The 22573-nt window shown below is 39.9% G+C and overlaps 1 protein-coding gene across 2 annotated transcripts in view; it reads left to right on the plus strand.

Moving 5' to 3' along the window:
• TXLNB (taxilin beta) overlaps positions 1-22573 on the plus strand; it is a 52840-nt gene that overhangs the window by 6265 nt on the left and 24002 nt on the right. For both annotated transcript variants that reach the window (XM_056126172.1, XM_056126171.1), the window contains exons 3-4: positions 7480-7571; positions 20665-20835. In XM_056126172.1, coding sequence (XP_055982147.1) covers positions 7480-7571; positions 20665-20835 — 263 coding nt within the window. The remainder of the gene's footprint in view (positions 1-7479; positions 7572-20664; positions 20836-22573) is intronic.

Raw genomic sequence — 22573 nt, forward strand, 5'->3', positions numbered from 1 at the left:
GCCTCTATTTAAAACATTATTTCATTTGACTGTAAATGTCTTTAGCAGGCTTCTTAGCCATTTATCAATTAAATAGCATTGCACTCGATCAATAGCTTAGTGTTCAAACCTAACTGTGCATTAGAATCAAATAAAAAATTGTCAAAAATGCTGGTCCTGAGTACAGTGATTCAGACTGGGTAGATCTGGACTGAGGCCAATGCACTCTGGGTAATTTTGACACTAACAGATTGTGGAAGCAATGGGCTGCTGCTTCGGAAAATGCTTCTTCCACTCTTTCGGAAAAAATATAAAGTGCCAGCTGTGTGCTTCTTTAAGAGTCTATTTAAACCTTTTGTGGATTTATAGTAAGTGGTTCAATTTGTACTAAAGATAGATCCTTAGGTGTTGCTTTTGTACCTGATCAGTGATGAATCTTTGTATTATGAGATGATATTTGCTTTATTGGTCTTTTCCGATATAAAATGTTTATTTTTTTAAAAAAATTAAAGCAGTGGGATTTACAAAGTTATTCCTACTTGAGTTTTAGACATACTAAATTATAGCACCAATCCTGCCTCCAGTGTCAACTTCTGTCCTCACATATCCCCAACACCTCCACCCCCTTCCAGCCTGGCCTCTTGTCAGTCACCTTCCTGAGTTCAGTTATTAAAGTTTGGGTCTATTGATTTCAGTGTTGTTGATTCTGTGGTTTGTGGTTTGGGTATTTGGCTCTATCATTCCTTAACACCCTTGTACACCTTTGTACCTGGATCCCCTGACCTGGCCCCTGATGCTTCTCCGGATGAGAAATGTTCTACCTCTCTCACCTGAAGTTTCCCAAAGTGTATTCTTTTCAAAGAAGTGTATTTGTTTTTGATATTTCAAAACAAGTTAAAATTTCTTTAATTCTCTCGCCTTTAATGCACGCAACAATGAAAATCCTCCAATTATGATCGGCATACTGTATGTTTTCTAAATTTATTGAACCAGATATACCTTCCTTTTAGAGAATGCCTCTGAGTATTTGGGGAAATGTCTCTACAACTCAGGTATCCAGTACTTATGGTGTACAGGGCAGTTATATTCTCGTAATCAGTAGACTAATGACTGAAATAGTTAGGGGGACATTTTGAAAAGGAAGTTAGCTGGTAGAAAAACTTGCTCTTTGGCATCAGAACTGAAAGAAACAAAAATAGATTTCCGAAGAGAAAGTTCTATGACATGTCATTAACTTCTAAATCATTCTCGTTACTTGCCGCTACCTAAGGACTTCCAGCCTTACTAGAGACTTACTACTTATATCTGAAATACCCTATGTGAGCTTCACAAACAACAAAGAGTAACAAGCATTTTAAAGATGATACAACATTATATGCCTTTGAATAGTTATATTGGTAGGTGACTGAATAGAAATCATATTTTTGAAGCATAAGAATAAGGAGAACAAAAAACTGGCGCTTGGATCATTCTGAGCTTAAATTCATTGAGACAACCCACTTTTTATTTTTTTACTGAGAGGCAAAATAAATCTCCACCCCACCCAAAGTAACTGATGAGATTTTAAGATTAAGATAAAGACAGCAAAGGATCAACCCAAAATCACTAATATTGAAAATAAACAGTATTCTGGTTGAGGAGCATTTACAATAGCTCCATTAATGAGTTTTGCCTTCCTGGTTACAGATGATTGTCAATTCTCTCTCTAAAAGGAAACTTGACTGGGGCATCAGTATTTAAAAATGTCTTTAGTTTTTGTCTTTGCCTTAGAATAATATACTTTCCCAGATGATTTCATTCATTTTTAATCAATTTCTGGTTTCACCCTGAGAAAGGATCAAATATATTGTTTTGATATAGATGCTAAAGTTTTTTTAAAAAACGAAATGCTAACAGACTAGAGGAATTCAGAGGAAAGAGGAATTTGCAGAAACTAGAAACTTCATGAGCAGATTCAAAGGAAGACTAGAACTTTGACCAGATTTTGAAAAGATAGGGGATGGAATTGGAGAGTAAAACATTTTTTGAGTAAAATTGTTAGTGATTTCCTCTGAGCCTAGTAGATAGTATATCTTAGCATTAATGGATGTTTTACAGTTTTATAGTTGGGCTGGAGCGATAACACAGCGGTAGGGCATTTGCCTTGCACACAGCCAACATGGCCGACCAGAGTTCAATTCCTGCATCCCTCTTGGAGAGTCCGGCAAGCTACCGAGACTATCTTGCCCGCACGGCAGAGCCCAGCAAGCTACCGAGAGTATCTCGCCCGCACGGCAGAACCTGGCAAGCTCCCGTGACGTATTCGATATGCCAAACACAGTAACAACAAAGTCGCCAATGGAGACGTTACTGGGCCCGCTCGAGCAAATCGATGAACAATGGGGGAGGACCGAGGACCGATATTTTCTCTTCATTATTAGATTTTGATTTATTTCCCTTGGGATTATCTAATTATTAGACTTTTCCTGTTTTTTTCACTTAAACTTTTTTTTAGAGGCATACTCCAAAATATCTGACAGTTTCAACACATCCATCAGTTGATCCATTAAGTTTTGGCATACTCTGTAATTGAGCAAGAGGATGTGACAATATAAGATATTTTTATTTTGCATTATGTTTAGATTAAATTTACATTTTGGGGCTAAAAAGATAGTATAGGGAAGGGAATGAGGTGCATGCCTTGAATGCTGCTTACCCCATAATAATCCCCAGTACCTAATACAGTGCTCTTAGCACTTCCAAGAGTGATCCCAGAGTACAGAGCCAGAAAAAAGATCCTGAGCATTGCTGGGAATAGTCACTAGATATACGTGTTCACTATACATTTAAACTAAAACTTAAGATAAATAAGAAGTCAGCTAAATATGAAACAAAGTAACTAGAAAATACAAAGAAGATAGTTGTTTTTGTCTCTGTTTTTATTTTTGTTTTCAGAAAAACTTATAGGTAAAACAGAGCAAAACAAACAAAAATCATTGCAATGAGAGGTTAAAGGAAGTTAGGAAATCTTTTTATATTTAAAAAGTGAATCAAGGCACTTTAGGAAGACAAGTATATCTCCCTGACAATGTTATTTTCAGTGTCATCTGAGTCAGGCAGAAACAGTTGAAGCTATTTCAGTCATGAAATCAAGGGATCTTCAAGCAATTCCGAATCCTGGAGTAACCTGCTGACTGTGTGGATGTTGAAATGTTAGTGCAGAGTGTCAGCGTATGTCAAACACTCAAGAGTCAACTGTCACTTGATATTATTGTCATTAACAGGCTTTGGAAACTGTGGCTTTAAGTAAAATGTCCCACGAGGAAAACTTAATAGTTCCTCAACTAAGATTTACATTGACCAGGATTCTCCTATTCTCCTGGGCTCTCTCTCTCTCTCTCTCTCTCTCTCTCTCTCTCTCTCTCACTCTCTTTCTCTCTCTCTCTTTCTCCTTCTCTCCCTCTCTTGCTCTCCTTCGCTCTTTCCCTAACCATTCTCCCTCTCTCCTTCCCCTCTCTCTCTGGTCATCAACATTATAACAAAAAAAGTGTTATTTGAGGACCTACTGTGGTTCTTTGCAGTCAGTTCTAGAATCCATATCTCCTCTCCTTAGTCTAGTTATAAATTTTAATTACTTGCTCTTCATCTTAATTCATACATTAATCAGATTTCCCTTAAATCATGCCAGTCGATAGGTGCTTAAGGATTATTTGTATCACACTCATATTTTTAATAGTGTTATTTCAAAAAATGTAAGGAGATTCAGAGAATAAACATAGAAGTTCACACTTATTTTTAATTACGTTAAAAAACAGAATTAACAAACGTGCTGTGGATAAAGCACTTGTCTTACAGGCTGTCAATCCAGGTTTCATCCTCTGAATTCCATATGCTTCCCTGAGTCTGCCAGGAACGATCCCTAAGTGCAAAGGCAGAGCTAAGTCTTGAGCACTTTGAGGTTTGGCCCCACTCTTGCCCCCTGCCATCCCCCAAAAAATTTGAAACAGAAGATTTGGAACCTTTCTTGCTTATAGCTCCTGCTGCATCACATGGAAATTGGAAAGGAGCAAAGATATATGCTCTTGTATGTATGTAATGCCAAATTTTAACCTTAGAGTTTGAAAAGATTATAAAATAATATTTTAAAAGAGGAAAATTCTAGCTATAGACACTCATTAAATTTGAATGATTTTTTTACGACGATGTATAAGATAATCAGTAGGCTAACAGTTTAAGGAAAATCCCAGTCTACATTTCTTTAGCTGATCCTCTGGCCTTAATGTAAGGTTTTTAATTTTGCTGGTGGGAAAATAATTCCTTCCCATTCCAGTACACCTTGAGTGTGCAGTGTACCTGTGGCCTAGCCATATGTGACTGTTGGTTATTGCTACACAGGTGGTTTCAACTTTCAAGTGGACTTAATATCAACCCGAGCATTTTCAGAGCGGAGGCCATATGCCCACCATATGTCTTCGCCAGAGTTAATGGGAACTTGGGTTCTGCCTCTTGCTGATTTAAGGACTAATCTCAAGCTCACCGCTCTGGAATGACACGTTAGAGAGAAGGCAGGTCATCTCCTCCCAATAAAATGTCACAAAAACAAAGACCATTTGTTCTCTCATGTCCGACACTGTCACCCAGTGACCCTATTTCCACAGAATAGCAATAACAGCCCTTCTTAGAAAAAGAGAATTTCTCTCTACCCTCCTCCTGCATGACAATTCCACAAGCACTCATATACAGCCAACCCAGGGGAATTTAAAACCCATACCCTCTGATGTCGATAGCACAGCGGGTAGGGCGTTAGCCTTGCATGCAGCCAAAATGGCCGACCCGAGTTCGATTCCTCCACCCCTCTCAGAGAGCCTGGCAAGCTACCGAGAGTATCTCGCCCATACAGCAAAGCCTGGCAAGCTAACCGTGGCGTACTCGATATGACAAAAACAGTAACAAGTGTCACAAGGGAGATGTTACTGGGCCCGCTCAAGCAAATCGATGAACAATGGGAGGACAGTGACCCTCTGATGTCACAAATGTGTGAATTCTGCACATGCATATCTCCAATTTGAGGAAATGTTGCTATTGTTAAAGGGAATAGTCATTTTTTGAAGGGCAGGTTTATATCTCTGAATGTTGGACTTGCACACAAAATAATAGAATGAGAGCAGAAAGAAACTTTAATGAGTGAGGATTGACAAACCCCTCTCTCAGTGAAAACAAAGCAAACGAGAAAGAAGGTCCTTAATGTGGAAGAAGAAACCATTCATTGCACTCACCCTGGTGTTTGCATTGCCCCCAAATGAGTCAGGCAATGATTTTGTGTATTGATACATTAAGAGCACCTAAACATTCACAGGTGAGAAGTAGACCTGTCTCCTGGTTTTCCATCCTCTGGTCAAGCAAAGTAGACCTGTGAATAGTAGAGTTTTCAGAAAGCAGACCTTGTGAAAAGTAGACTTTTCAGAACAGTGTTCATTTGATTTATACACGAGCACTGGCTTGCTTTGCTTGGTTCCATTACAAAGAATCCTAATGCAGCGTTTGTCCAGAGTCAAACACTCTGTTAGTTCTGAGTCCGGTTCTGGTAAGCAGTCCAGTCCCCTGCCTTTCTCCACTAGCAGAACAGTGATCACAGAGAGAAGAAAGACAAAGATTGAGGGATGCTCTGACGGATGCATCCCTACTGCAAAAAAGACAACTCGGAGCATATGTGCAGAGATGATCAGATTCAAGGCAGCAGGTTGTGCTTGAGGCTATAATTGGCGAGCTGGTGAGGGTACTTCTCATGCACGCCTGCCCCCCCCCATGTCTGAGGCCATGCCACTAATCTAAAATGACTCACTGGGCAGAGAAGGACAAGCCAGCTGTTTAGAATGAGGTCATCTCCCCCAACCTCCACTGCACCCCCCAAAAATAAGCCTTTCATTTCTCTAGGTTTTTCTGACATCAAAATTCCACATGGGAGAAGAATGATTTAGAGCAAGGAGTCAAACCTTGGATTCAAGCCTACGCAATGCCAGTGTTAATTATGTAACTTTGGACTCCTCTGAGCTATAGATTCTAATCTATGAAATTAACCAGGTGCAAGGAGGGACTTTGAAGTTCCTCGTAGACTTCGAAAGTATTTGATGCCATTAAACTTAGCTGATTTGGCAAATAAAAACTTAGACTTCCCCAGGAAATTTGACTTTTGGATAAACAAACAGAGCACCCGTATGTCTAAGTTCCATTTTTATTTTTTAACCTGGCAACCTTTATTCTATGATATTGCTGCCTGTCACGGCTGCAGAGCAGCACAGGGAAAGTCTGTGTTCTTGGGGGAAAGTCTAAGGCAGATTTTTATCAGAAAAATAGGTTCTTTGTGGTTTAACTTCCCTAGTCTCTGATTCGAAAGAGGTCATTAGAGACAGGTGAGAATAGGAAATGGTTCCACCTTGATTAGACTGGTGGGAAAGCTACAATTAGTGGCTCACACAAATCTTGGGGTTGCAACTCATATTCCCAACTCTCAGCCCAGGGGCTGCTTGAAGACAAGGCTTACAGGCACCACTGGCAAACCAGTCAGGTGAAGTGGAAAAACACAAAAGCTCAAACAGTGGGGAAAGGAAAAGAAATCTGAAGTTCACTGTGAAATGAGCCGATGGGATTTTAAATGTACATGTCTGATAGTCAGCATGGAGTAGCAACATTGTATTCCTGAAAAATACATATTGACAGCATTGTGGGAGCCTCACTTAAAAATTATTCGGAAAATAAAAGTTTAAGACTAATTCCAACTGGGAATTATCCAACTGGGAACTCCAGGAGCCTGAGTCTGTAACCAGAAAGATAGAAAATATTTTGTTCTCTTCTTGGAAAGAAATGTGTCCAGAGTTAAACCCACCCAAACTTTATGGGTTGGGGCTTATGTACCAAAATGAAAGAATTGAAAAAGACAAGAAGGAGGAACTAGAAGAGCAACAACAACAACCTCAAAATTGAATAGCTTGTTGGTCAACTTTTTCACTTTGGAGAGGAATTCTAGCTACATCAGGTACATCTCAATACACAATTCTCTTTCATAATAATATGCATTTTGAATTTAGTTTCACTTCCTTTTTTGACATGAAAAAAATGGGTAACTTCTTCTTTAGAGTCAGTTTAGACTATTTTCTAAAGAATACAATTTTTTTTTGGAATATTTGGACTATGGCGGGTGAAGAATCAGAATGAATTCTTGATTGGGACATTGAGGAGTGAGTCTTGCAGTGGATATGAACTGAGAACCTACCTTGGGCCTGAGGCCTTGCCATGCATTTTCAGAAACGAAGCAGGTGATCTTTGCATTCTCTGTAAAGCAGGTGTCTGAGCTTCTCAGAGGAAAAGAAGTTATAGCTGAGGTTTGTGTAGGTTCCATAGCTTGGTTGAAGAATAACCAGCAAGTCGTCAGTGTAGTCCAAAACATCAGATTTCAAGTTTGACACTTTTTAAAAATGTCTTTATGGGGTTTTTTTTTTGTTTGTGTGTGTGTGTCCTTTTCAGGAAAAGAAGCCAACCTGCTTATGCAAAGTCTAAACAAGTTGCCAAACTCTGAAGAAAAGCTTGATTTCTTATTCAAGAAGTATGCTGAACTGGTGAGTTCTTTGATTCACTCTTAGCTTAAACAGAGCTCAAGCTAGAGGTGAGGAAAGGGGGCTGCTAGGTCATTTTAGGCTTAACATCACAGGCTGAGACTGGTCTCATCAGACAAGGCAAAGGGAAAATTCGTGAAAGAAGCATTTTTTTTTTAGATTTACAATTTTTTGTGCTTGGGTTTTGATTATACAATGATCAAATACCCATCCCTCCACCAGTGCCCATTTTCCACCACCATGGATAATATCCTTCCCACCCCCATCCCTCCCATCTCACCCTGCCTCTGTGGCAGCGCCTTCCCTTTTGTTCTCTCTCTCTCCTTTTGGGTGTTGTGGCCTGCAAAAGAGGCTTTGAGTGGCAAACATGTTCAGTACACAGTCTACTTTCAACATGCATCTCCCATCCTGGGAGGATCCTCCAAATACCCTTTATTTGGTGCTCCCTTCTCTATCTGAGCTGCCCTTTCCCCTAGAATGCCTGGCTGGCCTCTAAGCTATGGAGTAATCCTCCTTGTGTTGATCTCAGCTATTCTTGGGTATTAATCTCATACTTTGTTTCTTTATATTCCCCAGATGAGTGCAATCTTTCTATGTCTATCCCTCTCTTTCTGACTCATTTCACTTAGCATGATACTTTCCATGTTGTACCACTTGTATATAAATTTCATGACTTCGTCTTTTCTAACAGCTACATAGTACTCCATTGTGTAGATGTACCAAAGTTTCTTTAACCAGTCATCTGTTCTTGGGCATTCAGGTTTCTTCCAGGTTCTGGCTATTGTAAAGAGTGCTGCAATGAACAAACAAGTGCAGTTATCAATTCGACTATACATTTTTGCCTCTCTGGGATATATTCCCAGGAGTGGTATTGCTGGGTCAAATGGGAGCTCAATTTCTAATTTTTTGAGAATCGTCCATACTGTTTTCCAGAAAGGCTGAACCAGTCGACATTCCCACCAACAGTGAAACAGTGTCCCTTTCTCGCCACATCCACGCCAGCATCGGTTGCTTTTGTTCTTTTGGATGTGGGCCAGTCTCTGAGGTGTGAGATGGTATCTCATTGTGGTTTTGATCTGCATCTCCCTGATAATTAATGATGTAGAACATTTTCTCATGTGCTTTTTTGCCATTTGGATTTCTTCTTTGAGAAAGTTTCTGTTCATTTCATTGCCCAATTTTTGGATGGGGTTGGATGTTTTCTTCTTGTGGAGTTCAACCAGTATTTTGTATATCCTTGATATCAACCCCTTGTCAGATGTGTGTTTGGCGAATATCCTTTCCCATTCTGTAGACTGTCTTTGTATTTTGGTCACTGTTTCTTTTGAGGTGCAGAAGCTTCGTAGTTTAAGATAGTCCCATTTATCTATCTCTGTTTTCACTTGCTCGGCCAGTGGCGTGGCATCTTTGAAGATACCATTAGCCTCAATGTCATGGAGGGTTTTGCCAACTTTGTCTTCAATGTACCTTATGGTTTCTGGTCTGATGTTGAGGTCTTTAATCCATTTTGATCTTACTTTTGTACATGTTGTTAGGCAGAGTTCTGAGCCCACTTTTTTGCATGTAGCCGTCCAGTGATGCCAGCACAATTTGTTAAAGAGACTTTCCTTACTTCACTTCACATTTCTTGCACCATTATCAAAGATTAGATGATCATATGATTGAGGGGAGATGTCAGTGTATTCAACCCTGTTCCATTGGTCTGCAGTTCTGCCTTTGTTCCAGTACCATGCTGTTTTAATTATTACTGCTTTGTAGTACAGTTTGAAGTTCGGGAACTTGATTCCTCCCATTTTCTTTTCCCCAAGAATTGCTTTAGCTATTCGTGGGGGCTTATTGTTCCATATAAATTTCAGAAGTGTTTGCTCCATTTCTTTGAAGAATGTCATGGGTATCCTTATAGGGATTGCATTGAATTTATACAATGTTTTCGGTAGTGTTGCCATTTTGACAATGTTAAGTCTCCCGACCCATGAGCAGGAGATATCTTTCCATTTCCTCATGTCCTCTTTTATTTCCTGAAGTAACGTTTTGTAGTTTTCTGTGTACAGGTCCTTTACTTCCTTAGTTAAGCTGATTCCTAGGTACTTGATTTTCTGGGGAACAATTGTGAACGGGATCATTTTTTCCATGTAGCTTTCTTCTCTCTCACTGTTTGCGTATAGGAAAGCCATGGACTTTTGGGTATTGATTTTATAGCCTGCAACTTTACTATACAAGTTTATTGTTTCTAGGAGTTTTTTGGTGGAGGTTATTGGGTTCTCTAAGTATAGTATCATATCATCTGCGAATAGTGAGAGCTTGATTTCTTCCTTTCCTACCTGAATGCCCTTAATATCTTTTTCTTGCCTAATCGCTATTGCAAGTACTTCCAGTACTATATTGAACAGCAGTGGAGATAGTGGGCATCCTTGTCTCATTCCTGATCTTAGAGGGAAGGCTCTCAGTTTTTCCCCATTGAGGATGATGCTTGCTGTAGGCTTGTGGTAGATGGCTTTAACTATGTTGAGGAAAGTCCCCTCTATACCCATTTTGGCTAGGGTTTTCATCATAAAGGGGTGCTGGATATTGTCAAATGCTTTCTCTGCATCTATTGATATGATCATATGCTTTCTATCTTTTCTTTTGTTGATATGATGGATTATGTTGATTGATTTCCGAATGTTAAACCATCCTTGCATCCCTGGGATGAATCCTACTTGGTCATGGTGTATGATATTTTTGCCGAGTAGTTGGATTCTATTTGCTAGTAGTTTGTTGAGGATCTTTGCATCTGTGTTCATCAGGGATATCGGCCTGTAATTCTCTTTCTTTGTGGTAGCTCTGTCTGCTTTTGGTATCAGTGTGATATTTACTTCGTAGAAACTGTTCGGAAGTGTTTTTGATATTTCAACTTCGTGGAAAAGTTTAAAAAGGATTGGGAGTAAGTCCTCTTTAAAGATTTGGAAGAATTCACTTGTGAATCCATCTGGGCCAGGACTTTTGTGCTTGGGGAGACTTTTTATTACCATTTCATTTCCTTGATGGTGATAGGTCTGTTCAGGTATTCCAGGTCTTCTTGGTTCAGCCTTGGGCATCTGTAGGAGTCTAGGAATTTATCCATTTCCTCGAGATTTTGATGTTCCGTGGCATAAAGCTTCTCAAAGTACTCCCTGAGGATCCTTTGAATTTCTGTAGTTTCTGTTGTAATGACCCCCTTTTCATTTCTGATTCGGTTTATTAGGGTTTTCTCTCTCCCTTTCTTTGTGAGTTTTGCTAGGGGCTTATCGATCTTGTTAATTTTCTCGAAGAACCAGCTCTTGGTTTCATTGATCTTTCGGATTGTTTTTTGGGTTTCCATCTCGTTAATCTCTGCTTTGAGCTTTATTATTTCCTTTCTCCTGTTCGGGTTGTGCTCCTTTTTGGGGGGCTTCTCCAAGCTCTTAAGCTGTGAGGTTAGGTTACTTATGTGTGCTTGCCCCTCCTTCCTGAGGAATGCTTGTAGAGCTATAAACTTTCCTCTTAACACAGATTTTGCTGTGTCCCATAAGTTTTGGTAACTCGTGTTCTCATTTTCATTCGTTTCTAGGAATCTTTTGATTTCCTCTTTGATTTCCTTTCTAAGCCACTCGCTGTTCAATAGAGCACTGTTTAATTTCCAGGTGTTCGATTTAGTTTTCTGCTTTTGTGTGTGATTTACTTCTAATTTCAGCGCATTATAGTCTGAGAAGATTGTTGATACAATCTCTACCTTCTTAATTTTATGGAGGCATGTTTTGTGGCTCAGCATGTGGTCTATCTTGGAGAATGTTCCATGTAAGCTTGAGAAGAATGTGTATTCAGCTTTTCGTGGATGAAGTGTCCTGTATATATCTACTAAGTCCCTTTCTTCCATTGTTTCCCTCAGATGAAGTATGTCCTTGCTAAGCTTGAGTCTGGTTGATCTATCAAGAGGTGACAAAGCGGTGTTTAAGTCTCCCACTAGTATTGTGTTGCTATCGATGTCTTTTTCCAAATCTATGAGTAATTGTTTTAAGTACTTTGCTGGTCTCTCATTAGGTGCATATACGTTTATTATTGTAAGTTCTTCCTGTTGTACAGATCCTTTGATCAATAAGAAATGGCCTTCACTGTCTCTTATGACCTTCCTCACTCTGAAATCGATGTGGTCTGATATTAGGATGGCTACCCCAGCTTTTTTATGGGAGCTGTTTGCCTGTAGGATTGTTTTCCAGCCTTTGACTCTGAGCCTGTGTTTGCTTTGACTATTGAGATGTGTTTCTTGCAGGCAGCAGAATGTTGGGTTCAATTTTCTAATCCATCCTGCCACTCTATGTCTTTTAATTGGTGCGTTTAGCCCATTGACATTGAGAGAGATTGTTGTTATGGGATTTTGTCCCATTGTTCTGTTGAAATTTGGTGTATTTGAGGGGCCTATCTTGCCTTAAAGTAGCCCATTTAGTTGTACTTGTAACCATGGTTTTGAGTCTATGAAGTTCCTGAGCTGTTGTTTGTCTGTGAAACTGTGTGTTGTTCCTTCTATTATGAATGAGAGTCTCACTGGGTAAAGTATTTTTGGAGAGGCATTTATTTCACTGAGTTTTTTCACTATGTCCCACCACTGTTTGCGGGCCATGAGGGTTTCATCAGAAAAATCAGCTGTGAATTTTAAGGATGCTCCTTTGTAAGAGATTTCTTTCTTCGATCTTGCTGCTTTCAGAATTTTGTCTCTGTCTAAGGTTTTGGTCATTTTGATCAGAATGTGTCTTGGGGTATTTTTATTCGGATTTCTTCTAGCTGGTACCCTTCGGGCCTCCTGAATGTGGTCACAAGTTTTCTTCAGCTCTGGAAACGTTGTAGCAATGATGTCTTTGACAGTTTCTTCTTCATCAAGGTTTTCTTCCTGTACCTCTGGGACACCAATAATTCTTATGCTACCCCTCTTGGCTTCATCACGATCTTCTCTTGCCATCTGTTCCCAAATTGTGAATCTCTTTTCCATTTTCTGCTCTTTCCTGGAGAGTCTCTGAACTTGATCTTCGAGCTCACTGATTCTGTTCTCAGCAGCTGTTACTCTGCTGCTGAGGCCTTCCACTGAGTTTTTCAATTCGGCTACCAGGTTTTTTAGGTCTGACATTTTTCCGATTGCATTTTCCTCATTTCTGCCTTCAAATCTTCTTGTCTTTTATTGGCATTGCTTTCCATTGTTTCTTTTAGTTCCCGAAGCATCCTAAGTAGCTCCCTTCTGAATTCCTTGTCAGAGAGGTTGTCTAACACTACAGTACTATTGATGTCTTCTGGGTTAGCCTCTTGAATAATAAAGTTTGGTGGGCTTTTGCGTTGCTTTACCATTGTGGCAAGTTTGGTTTAGTCCTTCACGTTTACTGTTACTATTCTGCTTGATATGTAGTGTTTGTTGAGATAGGCTTATGAGTTATTGGCTACTGTGTTTCTAGTGGCTGAGCTAAAATAGAGAAGATTCCATCTAAGAAGGTAGCTTATGGTTCCTAGGGCATATGTAGTGAGAGAATATTTCGCGGCCGCGTTAGTGGCCGCGGCTCCGGAAAGTGTCCCTGTGCTGGTACCTGATTGGAAGGAGGAGAGGGGTCCCCTTCAGCTTTGTTGCCGAGCCGTGGGGCTCAATTCCCATCCCGCGCAGATCATGGGAAAAAACCCGAAAGTAGCATTTTTAACAGAAAAAAAAAAGAAACAGGCAAAAAGGAGGACCCATAATGAGAGGAAGAAAGAGGATAGAGTTGGAGTCCACTCCACCCTCATTATGTGTCTAATTTGGGGGTGTGAAAGGGGATTAAGGATCACTGGAAATTATGGACATGTTAAAGTTGTTTTTGGCTTTGGGATAAACATAGGTTACTTAACATAAAGAAAAATTTTACGTTGGTCCTGCTTCTAGGTATTTTGAGGTAGATACACAACAGAACCTGTCCAGCTACCCGTGGCATTAGATATGTCAAAAACAGTAACAATAACGGGTCTCGCTCCCCTGACCATGAAAGTGCCTCCAATATGGCAGTGTTGGGAAAGACGAGTAAGGAGAGGCTGCTAAAATCTCAGGGCTGGGATGAATGGAGACATTACTGGCGCCTGTTAGAGTAAATTGATGAACAACAGGATGACAGTGATGATAGTGATACAGTGATACCCTCAAGAAAGATTGAGTTAATCCCATGCCTCAGTTTATAACCCTTCCTTCTTTGGGCTGGGCCACTCATCTATTCATTTATTCATTTATTCTCTTTGCTCTACATTTTCCCCTTTCCCATAATGGCAAAGTGTTTGATGCCGATTGTTTTGAGGCCCCTTTCTGGCTGTCCCTATGCTGTCTCCTCTCAATAAATTAGGACATCAAGGAAGAAAGGAAACCTTTCCCAGATGTTCAAGAATCCGTGAAGTTAAACAATCTCCTTCCTTGACGGAAGTCCTCAAAGTGGCCAGTTGGAAATGAGTGGACCGAGTGAGCCCGCGTCTCTGATTTCAGTGACCTTCACAAACACTGGCTACAAGAGTGATGGCTGAGGTCTTGGTGGGAGGTCCGCAGCTCAGAAGCAACCTCCTATTAATGAAGTTTATCACTTTGCTTTTTTTTCATTTCTGCTTTCCTCTCTTTAAAATTTTTTTTTATTAACACTGGTTTATACAACAGTGCAAATGTTTATATTTTGCTTTAAGGGGACAATGTGATCACTCTATTCCCATATCCAAAGTACCCTCTATCACCAGGTGCTACTAGAGACCATCCCAATCCCTTCCTATGCTTAAGGACTTCAGTTCTATCATCAGAGTCTAAGGGTTTTTTTTTTTTGGCCACTATTTTCCTGTGTGTGTGTGTATGTGTGTATGTGTGTGTGTGTATCTCACTATGAGTGATACTGTTCAGTATTTAACATTCTCTTTCTCATTTATTTTGATTAGCATGACTTATTTTTGCTTAACATGACCCATTCATGCTGCTGTTCCAATGCAAGATTTCACATTTTCTACTTGGCTGAGTGCTTTTCCACCGTGTTACTAGACCACAATTTCTTTAACCACTCATCTTTTGTGAGGCATTGGGTTGTTTCCAGATCTGGGCTACTGAAAATACTCTTGCTTGCTCTTGCTCTTGCTCTTCTTACCTCCCCTCCACTCCTCTCCCTTTCTCTCTCATTTCTTTCCTTCCTCTTTCTTTCTTTCTTTCTTTCTTTCTTTCTTTCTTTCTTTCTTTCTTCTTCCTTCCTTCCTCCCCTCCCTCCATCCCTCCCTCCCTTCCTTTCTTCCTTCCTTTCTTTCTGAATTTCTCCTTCTTTCCTTCCTTCCTTCCTTCCTTCCTTACTTACTACCTTTCTTTATTTCTTTTCTTTTTCTCTCTCTTTTATTGAATCACCATGAGCAATACTTATAAAGCTTTCCTGTTTGAGTTTCAGTCATACAATGATTGAACACCCATTCCTCCATCAGTGCACATTTTCCACCACCAATGTCCCCAGTGTCTCTCCTCCCCCTCCCACTCTGCACCTTCCCCCTGCCTCTATGGCAGATAGGTTCCCTCTTCCTCCCTCTACTTATGGTTATTATGGGTTGCAATACAGGAAATGAGAGATCATCATGTTTGGTTCTTTATCTACTTGCTCTTCTCTTTTTCTTTAAAAAAGTTGTTTTCTAAATGACTTTCTTTTGGAAAAGCAGTAGCAAGGGAATGAAACTTAAGCCCACACATATAGCAAAAAAATTTCTCCTGAAAGTAGGATGAACAGTTTCTGATGGCAGATTTACCTTGCAGCTAAAGCTTAGAAGTCAAGACATCTCGATTGCATGGGTCACTCTAAGATGCTGAGTGTCCCATTAAAGTGAATCACTTTAGGAGGCAGGGGTGGGCCACATCTGGAAATACCGAGGGGCTCTGTGCTCAGGAGTGACTCATGGAGGGATACAGGGGACCATATGTGCCAAAGATTTGAACTAGGTTCACGGCCACTATAGAGCCTTACCTCCTGTACTAACATCTAGACCTTTAACTTTTTTCTTAATTATGACACAAAAGAGACTTCAAAATTCGAATCTGCTTCAGTCCCATGAGCCCTTCTAGACCTGGTTGCATCTTTATCCCATGGATGGAGCAGAGTTGAATAAATGAACAAACATCTTGTTTTCTTGAATTTTCACTCTCACCTTAGTTCTGTCAACCCTGGTTGGTCTTTCCTTCCTTCCTTTAACTTAGAATACTGTTATACTGAATAGTAGACCCAGAGAAACTCAGAAATCTTAATTCACTAGCTAATTGCTTAGCTCTGCCAAAGAAAACCATTTAAATTATATTCCAATCATATGAACCATATCATGATGAAATATGAATTCTGAATACCAAAAAAATGCATACTGTTCTAATTCCATAATATGAAACTCAAATTTTATCTCAGCTCTCCCTTTCAAGTACTCCTATAAATACAGAGATGCCATTTATTATAATAGAGCCATTATAAGTTACAGATAATTAGCTAACTGGGATTTTTTTTGTCTCATGTAAAAGACATCTTCCCATGTCATTTTTAGTCTCCATAATTATATTTGTGAAAGTTATTTCATTTTCCATTAAGTGGCCCTGTCAGTTCGCAGATTTAGGGACATTTAGATTCATTCCTTTGCCTGTTTTACCAAATATTGTTACAGTGAACATCAAAGTTATTCTTTTTCATTTTTTCAATAATCTTAGCAAATAGTTTCAGAAATAGAATTTAAAAGTTGAACAATAGGAATGCTTTTAAAAATGAAATATATATGTGTGTATATAAAACATATATGTGTACACACATATGTGTATATATATTTATACATATATATATACATAAGTGTGTAGATATAAAGGCCCAGAGATAATCAAAATGGCAGGGTGCTTGCTCTGTATGTGACCAAACAGGATTTGACTTCTTGGCCACATATTATTCCCTGAGTACTTCTAGGAGTGTTCTTTGGGCACAGAGCCAGGAGTCAGCTATGAGCACAGCTGATATGCACACCCCACCAAATAAAAAATAAAAATCTGTATTGTTTTTTTTTCTTTTAAAAGATAGAAAATTTTTATTATTATTGCCACAGCCAGCTGTGCTCAGGGCTTATCCCTGATCCTGAGCTCAGGGATCACCCTTGGCAAGGCGAAGGGGCTGGGGATCTAACCTGGGTCAGCTGTATGCAAGGCAAGTGCCTTACCTTCTCCAGCCCCAAGATGTAAAATCTGTAAATTAAAATTGCTGTATTGATTTCACTACAGTTAGTTTAGCATTGACTTTTAACTGCCTCTGAGCAATTTCAATGCCATACATATTGAGAAAAATATTCCTCACCTTCCCCCTGAAACTGGCCTCCTCCACTCTCACCTATTCACCCTTGCTATTTTCAATATTTTATCTTTTATCTTTATTTTATCTTTTTTTTCTCCAATTTACCTATTCCTATCAATATCACTCATGTTTAATTTCTAGTGCCATATTCTATATTTGACTAAACTGGGAGGCATACTAAGTTTGATCAGGAAGCAATTGCATATGGTCTGCCATCCTGCTGCCTTATGCCCAACAATTGCTTACTTCTTCAGTGTGCTCAAGGTTTTCCTCACATCCCAGGCAATATATTGCCCTAGACTCAGGGAAATTCCTGCTCCCACTCTCTCCTAGCCAAGCCGTCACCCCACAAAGATTATGTTTCCTTCAATGAATTGCTACTCGATTTAAGGTTTCCTATTCCTAGGCACTTGTATCCTGTCCTATATGAAACAGGAAAGCCCAAAATATCGTTCTAGAAAAGCTGAGTAGAAGAAAATTGACCCCACACCCCATCATTTCCTTTGCGGAAAAGAAAAATTAGGAAAAACTCTCAATCGTTTGCTTGGAGACTAAAACCTATTCCCTTGCTCATTGATTTGTAAATTAATATAGAAAGTGTCTGACATATGTGTTAACAGAATAAATCATCAAATTCAAAGCTATGAATCAAACGTCCATTGTCGTTCACTCATCGTTAAAAATTCTGAAAGCTGTGATATTATCTCCCAGAGTGGTAATTAATAGTTAAGGTTGGCTGCATTAATGAATAAGGATACTTTGTGACTTAATTAATAAATGACATGCGAGAAATTTTGTTTTTGCAGATTTCTTCTTTTCAGTAAGGTTACAATATCACTTGGTCTGTTCTATGAAAGAGACTGGGGGATAGAACAGCAGTTTGAGTCTAGGCACCACATGGTCCCCTGAGCATCTTCAGGTGTAGCCCTGGAGGCTCCCAATACCACTGGTGTGGTTCAGAGATCCCGGGCACTGGAGAATCTGAGCAGCATCACTTCCTTGGGCCATTGTGTTGAGCCAACGGCCGTTGTGACTGACCGAGAATCACCAGTGGGGGCCCCAGACTTCATCAGCACCACTTGAGAGCCTTCGCCAGTGCTCTCTAATTTAGTCCTTGCAATTCATTTTCATTTGTAGATTTAATAGTTAAAAGAAGATACTCGATTCCAGTATGTTAACTTAAGTTTGTTAAGAAAACACAGGTACAGTCACACAGATTTAAAGTATTTGAGCAAAATTTGCCACACTTTACAAAACTTTCCAGAGCATTAAGGGTCTTTCTTTTGAGGAACCCAAGACAGACCTCACTATATTTCCAGCTTGTATGATTTTATGGTGAAACCAATACATTAAAGGGTCACTGAAAATCAGAAGACATTTCTCTCTCTTGTAAAACACCAGTAGAGAATAGTCTTTTTGAACTTCAGAGACACCAGCCTAACCAGTGCCCTATTCCCTGTATGTCCAGTTTTGCCACCACAGGATGACAGAACATTTCAGTGGATAGTTCTGATGTCACCAGTGGAGGCTGCCACTAGCATCTAGTGGGTGAGGTTCAGGACCACAGCTAAGCAACCCCCACAGTGAAGACTGATCAGACCTGATATGTCAATAAAGCTAAAGTGGAGACACCTTGACAGAGGATTGAATTTCAAATGGAAAAGAAGTTTGGGCTGGGAGATAGAACAGAGAATCCCTACCGTGATATTCGGGCACTAAGGAATGGAGTCCAGCACAGGCAAGGAAACTGACTCAGGCTGTCACTTGCCTATTGTCACCTACTTACGTTACTGATCAGTAAACTAAGGTGTTCTTGTCTCTGGTAGTTTCTGAAGTTCATCCCCAAACACTTCTACCTGGATTAGAATGCCATGGAAAAGTTAGCAAGCATGGCAAATAAAAGTGCAGACACTGAAGGACAGATACATAAAGATCTTTTTCTATGCAGGGTATAAAGAAATATGGTAAGGGAGTAACGAATGCTCAGAGGGACCAGAATCTGAGACCTGGTCTTTGACAGGAAGTTTACTACAGGGTGGCGATGGGGCAGGGAACGGATACTAGGACTATGATGGAGGGAAGTGACTCTCCCGCGAGGGTGTGGCGCTCTGGAATGTCATATGTATGAAACCCTAGCATTAACAGTTCCATATGCCAGGATGCCTAAAATAAAATTTAAAAAGAAAAATACAGACTGCCCAGTTACATTTTTTAAGTAAACAAATGAATGTGTTTTTTCCCTTTCTTCTTAGTAAAGCATGTTCCATGCAATCACTGGCTATAATATTCCTCAATTCTTTGAAATTCAGATTTAACTGGGTATTATACATTCACATGGCCGTACTATCCCAGGCTTTGGCATTTGAGATGGAAAGTTCAATGGTTTCATTTCCCATGTTGCCCCTGAAGCTTTGCTTACAACGAACGCCTGTAGTCACGTGAGATGTGGTCCTGCATGTGCCCAAGGGAAACAAGTGCCATGATTTATTTGGTGCAAATGCAGAAAGCAAGACCTGTTACTGACAATTGCCACTCATACTGCTGAGCTGTGCCATGACTATTACTGAAATCTGAGCAAAAATTTATCCATGCCTTGCTAGTGAAGAAGGATGTTCTCTTTCCCAAAAGCTGCTTTTCTATTTTACTTTATTGTTGTTGTTTTTGTTGTTGTTCTTTGGGCACTGCCCCTTGTGTGTGCTCTGGGATTACTCCTGGTGGTACTTGGGAGAACCATGAAGTGCTGAGGATCAAACCCAGGCGTCCCACATACACAGCATGCTCTCAGCTCTTTGAGCTATTTCTCTCTCTTTTTCCTTATAAAAATAATGGCTCCAAGACTGTTTTTAGGAAATAATTGTGAGGGTTAAAATAGAAATCACACAAACCATTGGCTGGTGTTTCACTGAAGTCATGATCATGCTTTTTGCCAATTCACAGGAACGGAGAATTGCCTTTCCATGTTGACTTGGAAAAAAAATAATTTCTAGGCCAGCAAAAATAAAGAGAGGTGAGAAAGATAGCACAGTGGGGAAAGTACTTGTCTTGGATACAGCTGATCTGGGTTCAATCCCTGTCACCACACAAGCCATCCAAAGTGATGCCTGAATGTAGAGCCACAAGCAAGTCCTGAGCACCGCTGGGTGTGCTCCTAAAACAAAAACAGAGTAAAAAACAAAATAAAATAAAGATCAGTAAAATTATGACAGGGAAAGTTTCTAAATGTTATATATAAAACCCATCTCTTCAAGATCCTGCTCTAAAAGTCCTATTTTACAAATACTATCAAGGTAACAGTTGAGAAGTTCATTTTATTCCAGGAGGACAATCACTTGATTGATCACTTGATATCCCATTACTCATTGATTTGCTTGAGCAGGCCCCAGTAACATCTCCATTCATCCCTGTTGCGTGCTAGCGTAGCCCAATGGCAGCTGCTCGTTCTAGGAACACAAAGAGTCTCAAACAAATAATTCAGGGTTCTAGACGAAGAAGTCTGACCATCTCATAGGTGGGTGTCCACGTGATATTTTGACGTTCCATGGAATCCAGTCAGGATTATATAATAACATATGTATAATAAATAATAAAATTATGTTATAATACATAATCCAGGAGGACAATGCTAACAGTATATATATTCTGTGTGTGTGTGTGTGTGTGTGTGTGTGTGTGTGTGTACAGCATTGAGAGATCTTTAGGGGCCTTCTTTTTTGCATCTTTTCTACCACTCAAAAGAATTTCCTGCCATTTTCTTTTATGTTTGCACACAACCCTGTGGTCAGCTGGATGAACATCGTACTGAGCAAAAGAAGTTAAAGCTTCTCCAAAAGAAACAGGTACACATCCAAAAAGAAAAGGACCAGTTGCAAAGTGAACACAGCAGAGCAATCCTGGCCCGAAGCAAACTGGAGAGTCTGTGCCGGGAACTACAGCGACACAACAAGACACTGAAGGTATGTGTCTCGCCAAGGCTCCACGCAGGACATTTTCACACACACACACACACACACACACACACACACACACACACACTGCACAGTCAGTCTATCTGCTGTTTGTGGGAAGACTGTGACTCTCTGAACCAGAGAGATTCGAGGTTTAAATTTTATATTATTTTTATAATGTTGTTTACAATAATTGATTACATTCCATGTTCCAACACAAATCCCACCATCATTACACCTTCCCACCACCATATTTTGAATTATTCCACCCCAAGCCCCAAAATCTGCCCCCAAAGCAGGACCTAAATAGTTTGTTTTGTATTGCTTATTGTGAATAATCCACTAAAGATGATCAAAAAAACCTTTCCTTAGAGGAAAGTGTGTGGAGATTGTTGTATCACCATGGAGCCATTAAGCCCTTATATAGAGTATGAGATGTTTCTTCAGGAATTCTAAGATTTTAAATAGAGTGACATAGCTATAGTTAAACTTTTAACTGGACGGTGGCTCTGGGGTCCAGAGGCATTTGTGTGACGTGTTGTTCTCTTCCTCTTCTGAGGTTGTTCTATTCCTCTTGTGAGGTATATTTCATTTTGAGTCTCTGGATCATGCTCATTAATGAGCTTATATAGTGCCCAGAGGCAGTTTGTGACTTGAATGCCAGGCTACCAGAAACACAGGGAGATGGAAGGAGGTCACTCATTCCTGACTCAATGCAAGCCTGGAGATTTTAGTCACAAGTCTCACACTCTTGGGTTTCAGCAGATTCACTGATGGATGAGGCTTGTCCTCATTCACTATGCAAGTCGGCCTTGAGCATGGTGGCGATTGAGTTCTGGAGGTTTTCGCCTGCCAGGGGTCTTTAGGGGTATGTGGTGAGACTCACCCCTCACATTGGGTTTCCCTAAATGAACCAGCCTGGTGTGGGGTATGGGGGCATCTCTGCAGTCAGAATTCAGGGTTTTTATCACCCCTGTGTGGCTGGCGGAAATCAAATGAGATCATGTGTATAGAGTGACCGGAGAGAACAGGGCTTTCATAAACTGTCTATCACTTCCCCTTCCTGTTTATTATGTGAGGTATATTTCATTAACACAAGCTTTACTTCCACTTTTTAAAAAGAAACTTGCAAATATTCAACCATTTGGGGTATTAAAATATAAACTGCAAAACAGAAGATAAATTGACACACAAGTAATCAACATGACAAAGCAAGACTGAGGGTTAAAATGTCGATAATCACCTGGAAAAAAGAAGCTACTTTAAGCAACGCTTAAGCTATTCTGGCTTAATTATTCAATCTAAAAATAATAGACCGATCACTTCATTCAGACTGCAAGTGTTTTATTAATTACAGCATAAGCTGCTAGTAATGGGGTTGATTTGATTACACACAGACACTAGCTGCATTCAATAAAGCAAGATACTGACCTTTCCAAAATAATACTGCTTCTATCTACAATCCCCTTTACTGTGGAACACCCAAAGCTTTGGACAAATATAAATTGGATGCAAATATTTCTGTAAGATAGTTATTATGTGTCCTGGAAAGGAGATATTTAAAACGACAGATTAACATCATTGCTGAGCTTGTACATGGAGTTAAGCGGGAGGGGGGGTGATGATGGAAATAATGGCTCTTCATACTACATCTTGTTTTGTTTTGTATTTCCATATCTTAAAAAATGGGGGGTCCAGTGCAATGAACTTGAACTCTCAAATATGGGCTGTAGGACATCTGTGATGA

The sequence above is a fragment of the Sorex fumeus genome, unplaced genomic scaffold, assembly GCF_029834395.1.
Source record: "Sorex fumeus unplaced genomic scaffold, SorFum_2.1 ptg000061l, whole genome shotgun sequence".
In the NCBI taxonomy this organism is placed as follows: Eukaryota; Metazoa; Chordata; class Mammalia; order Eulipotyphla; family Soricidae; genus Sorex; species Sorex fumeus.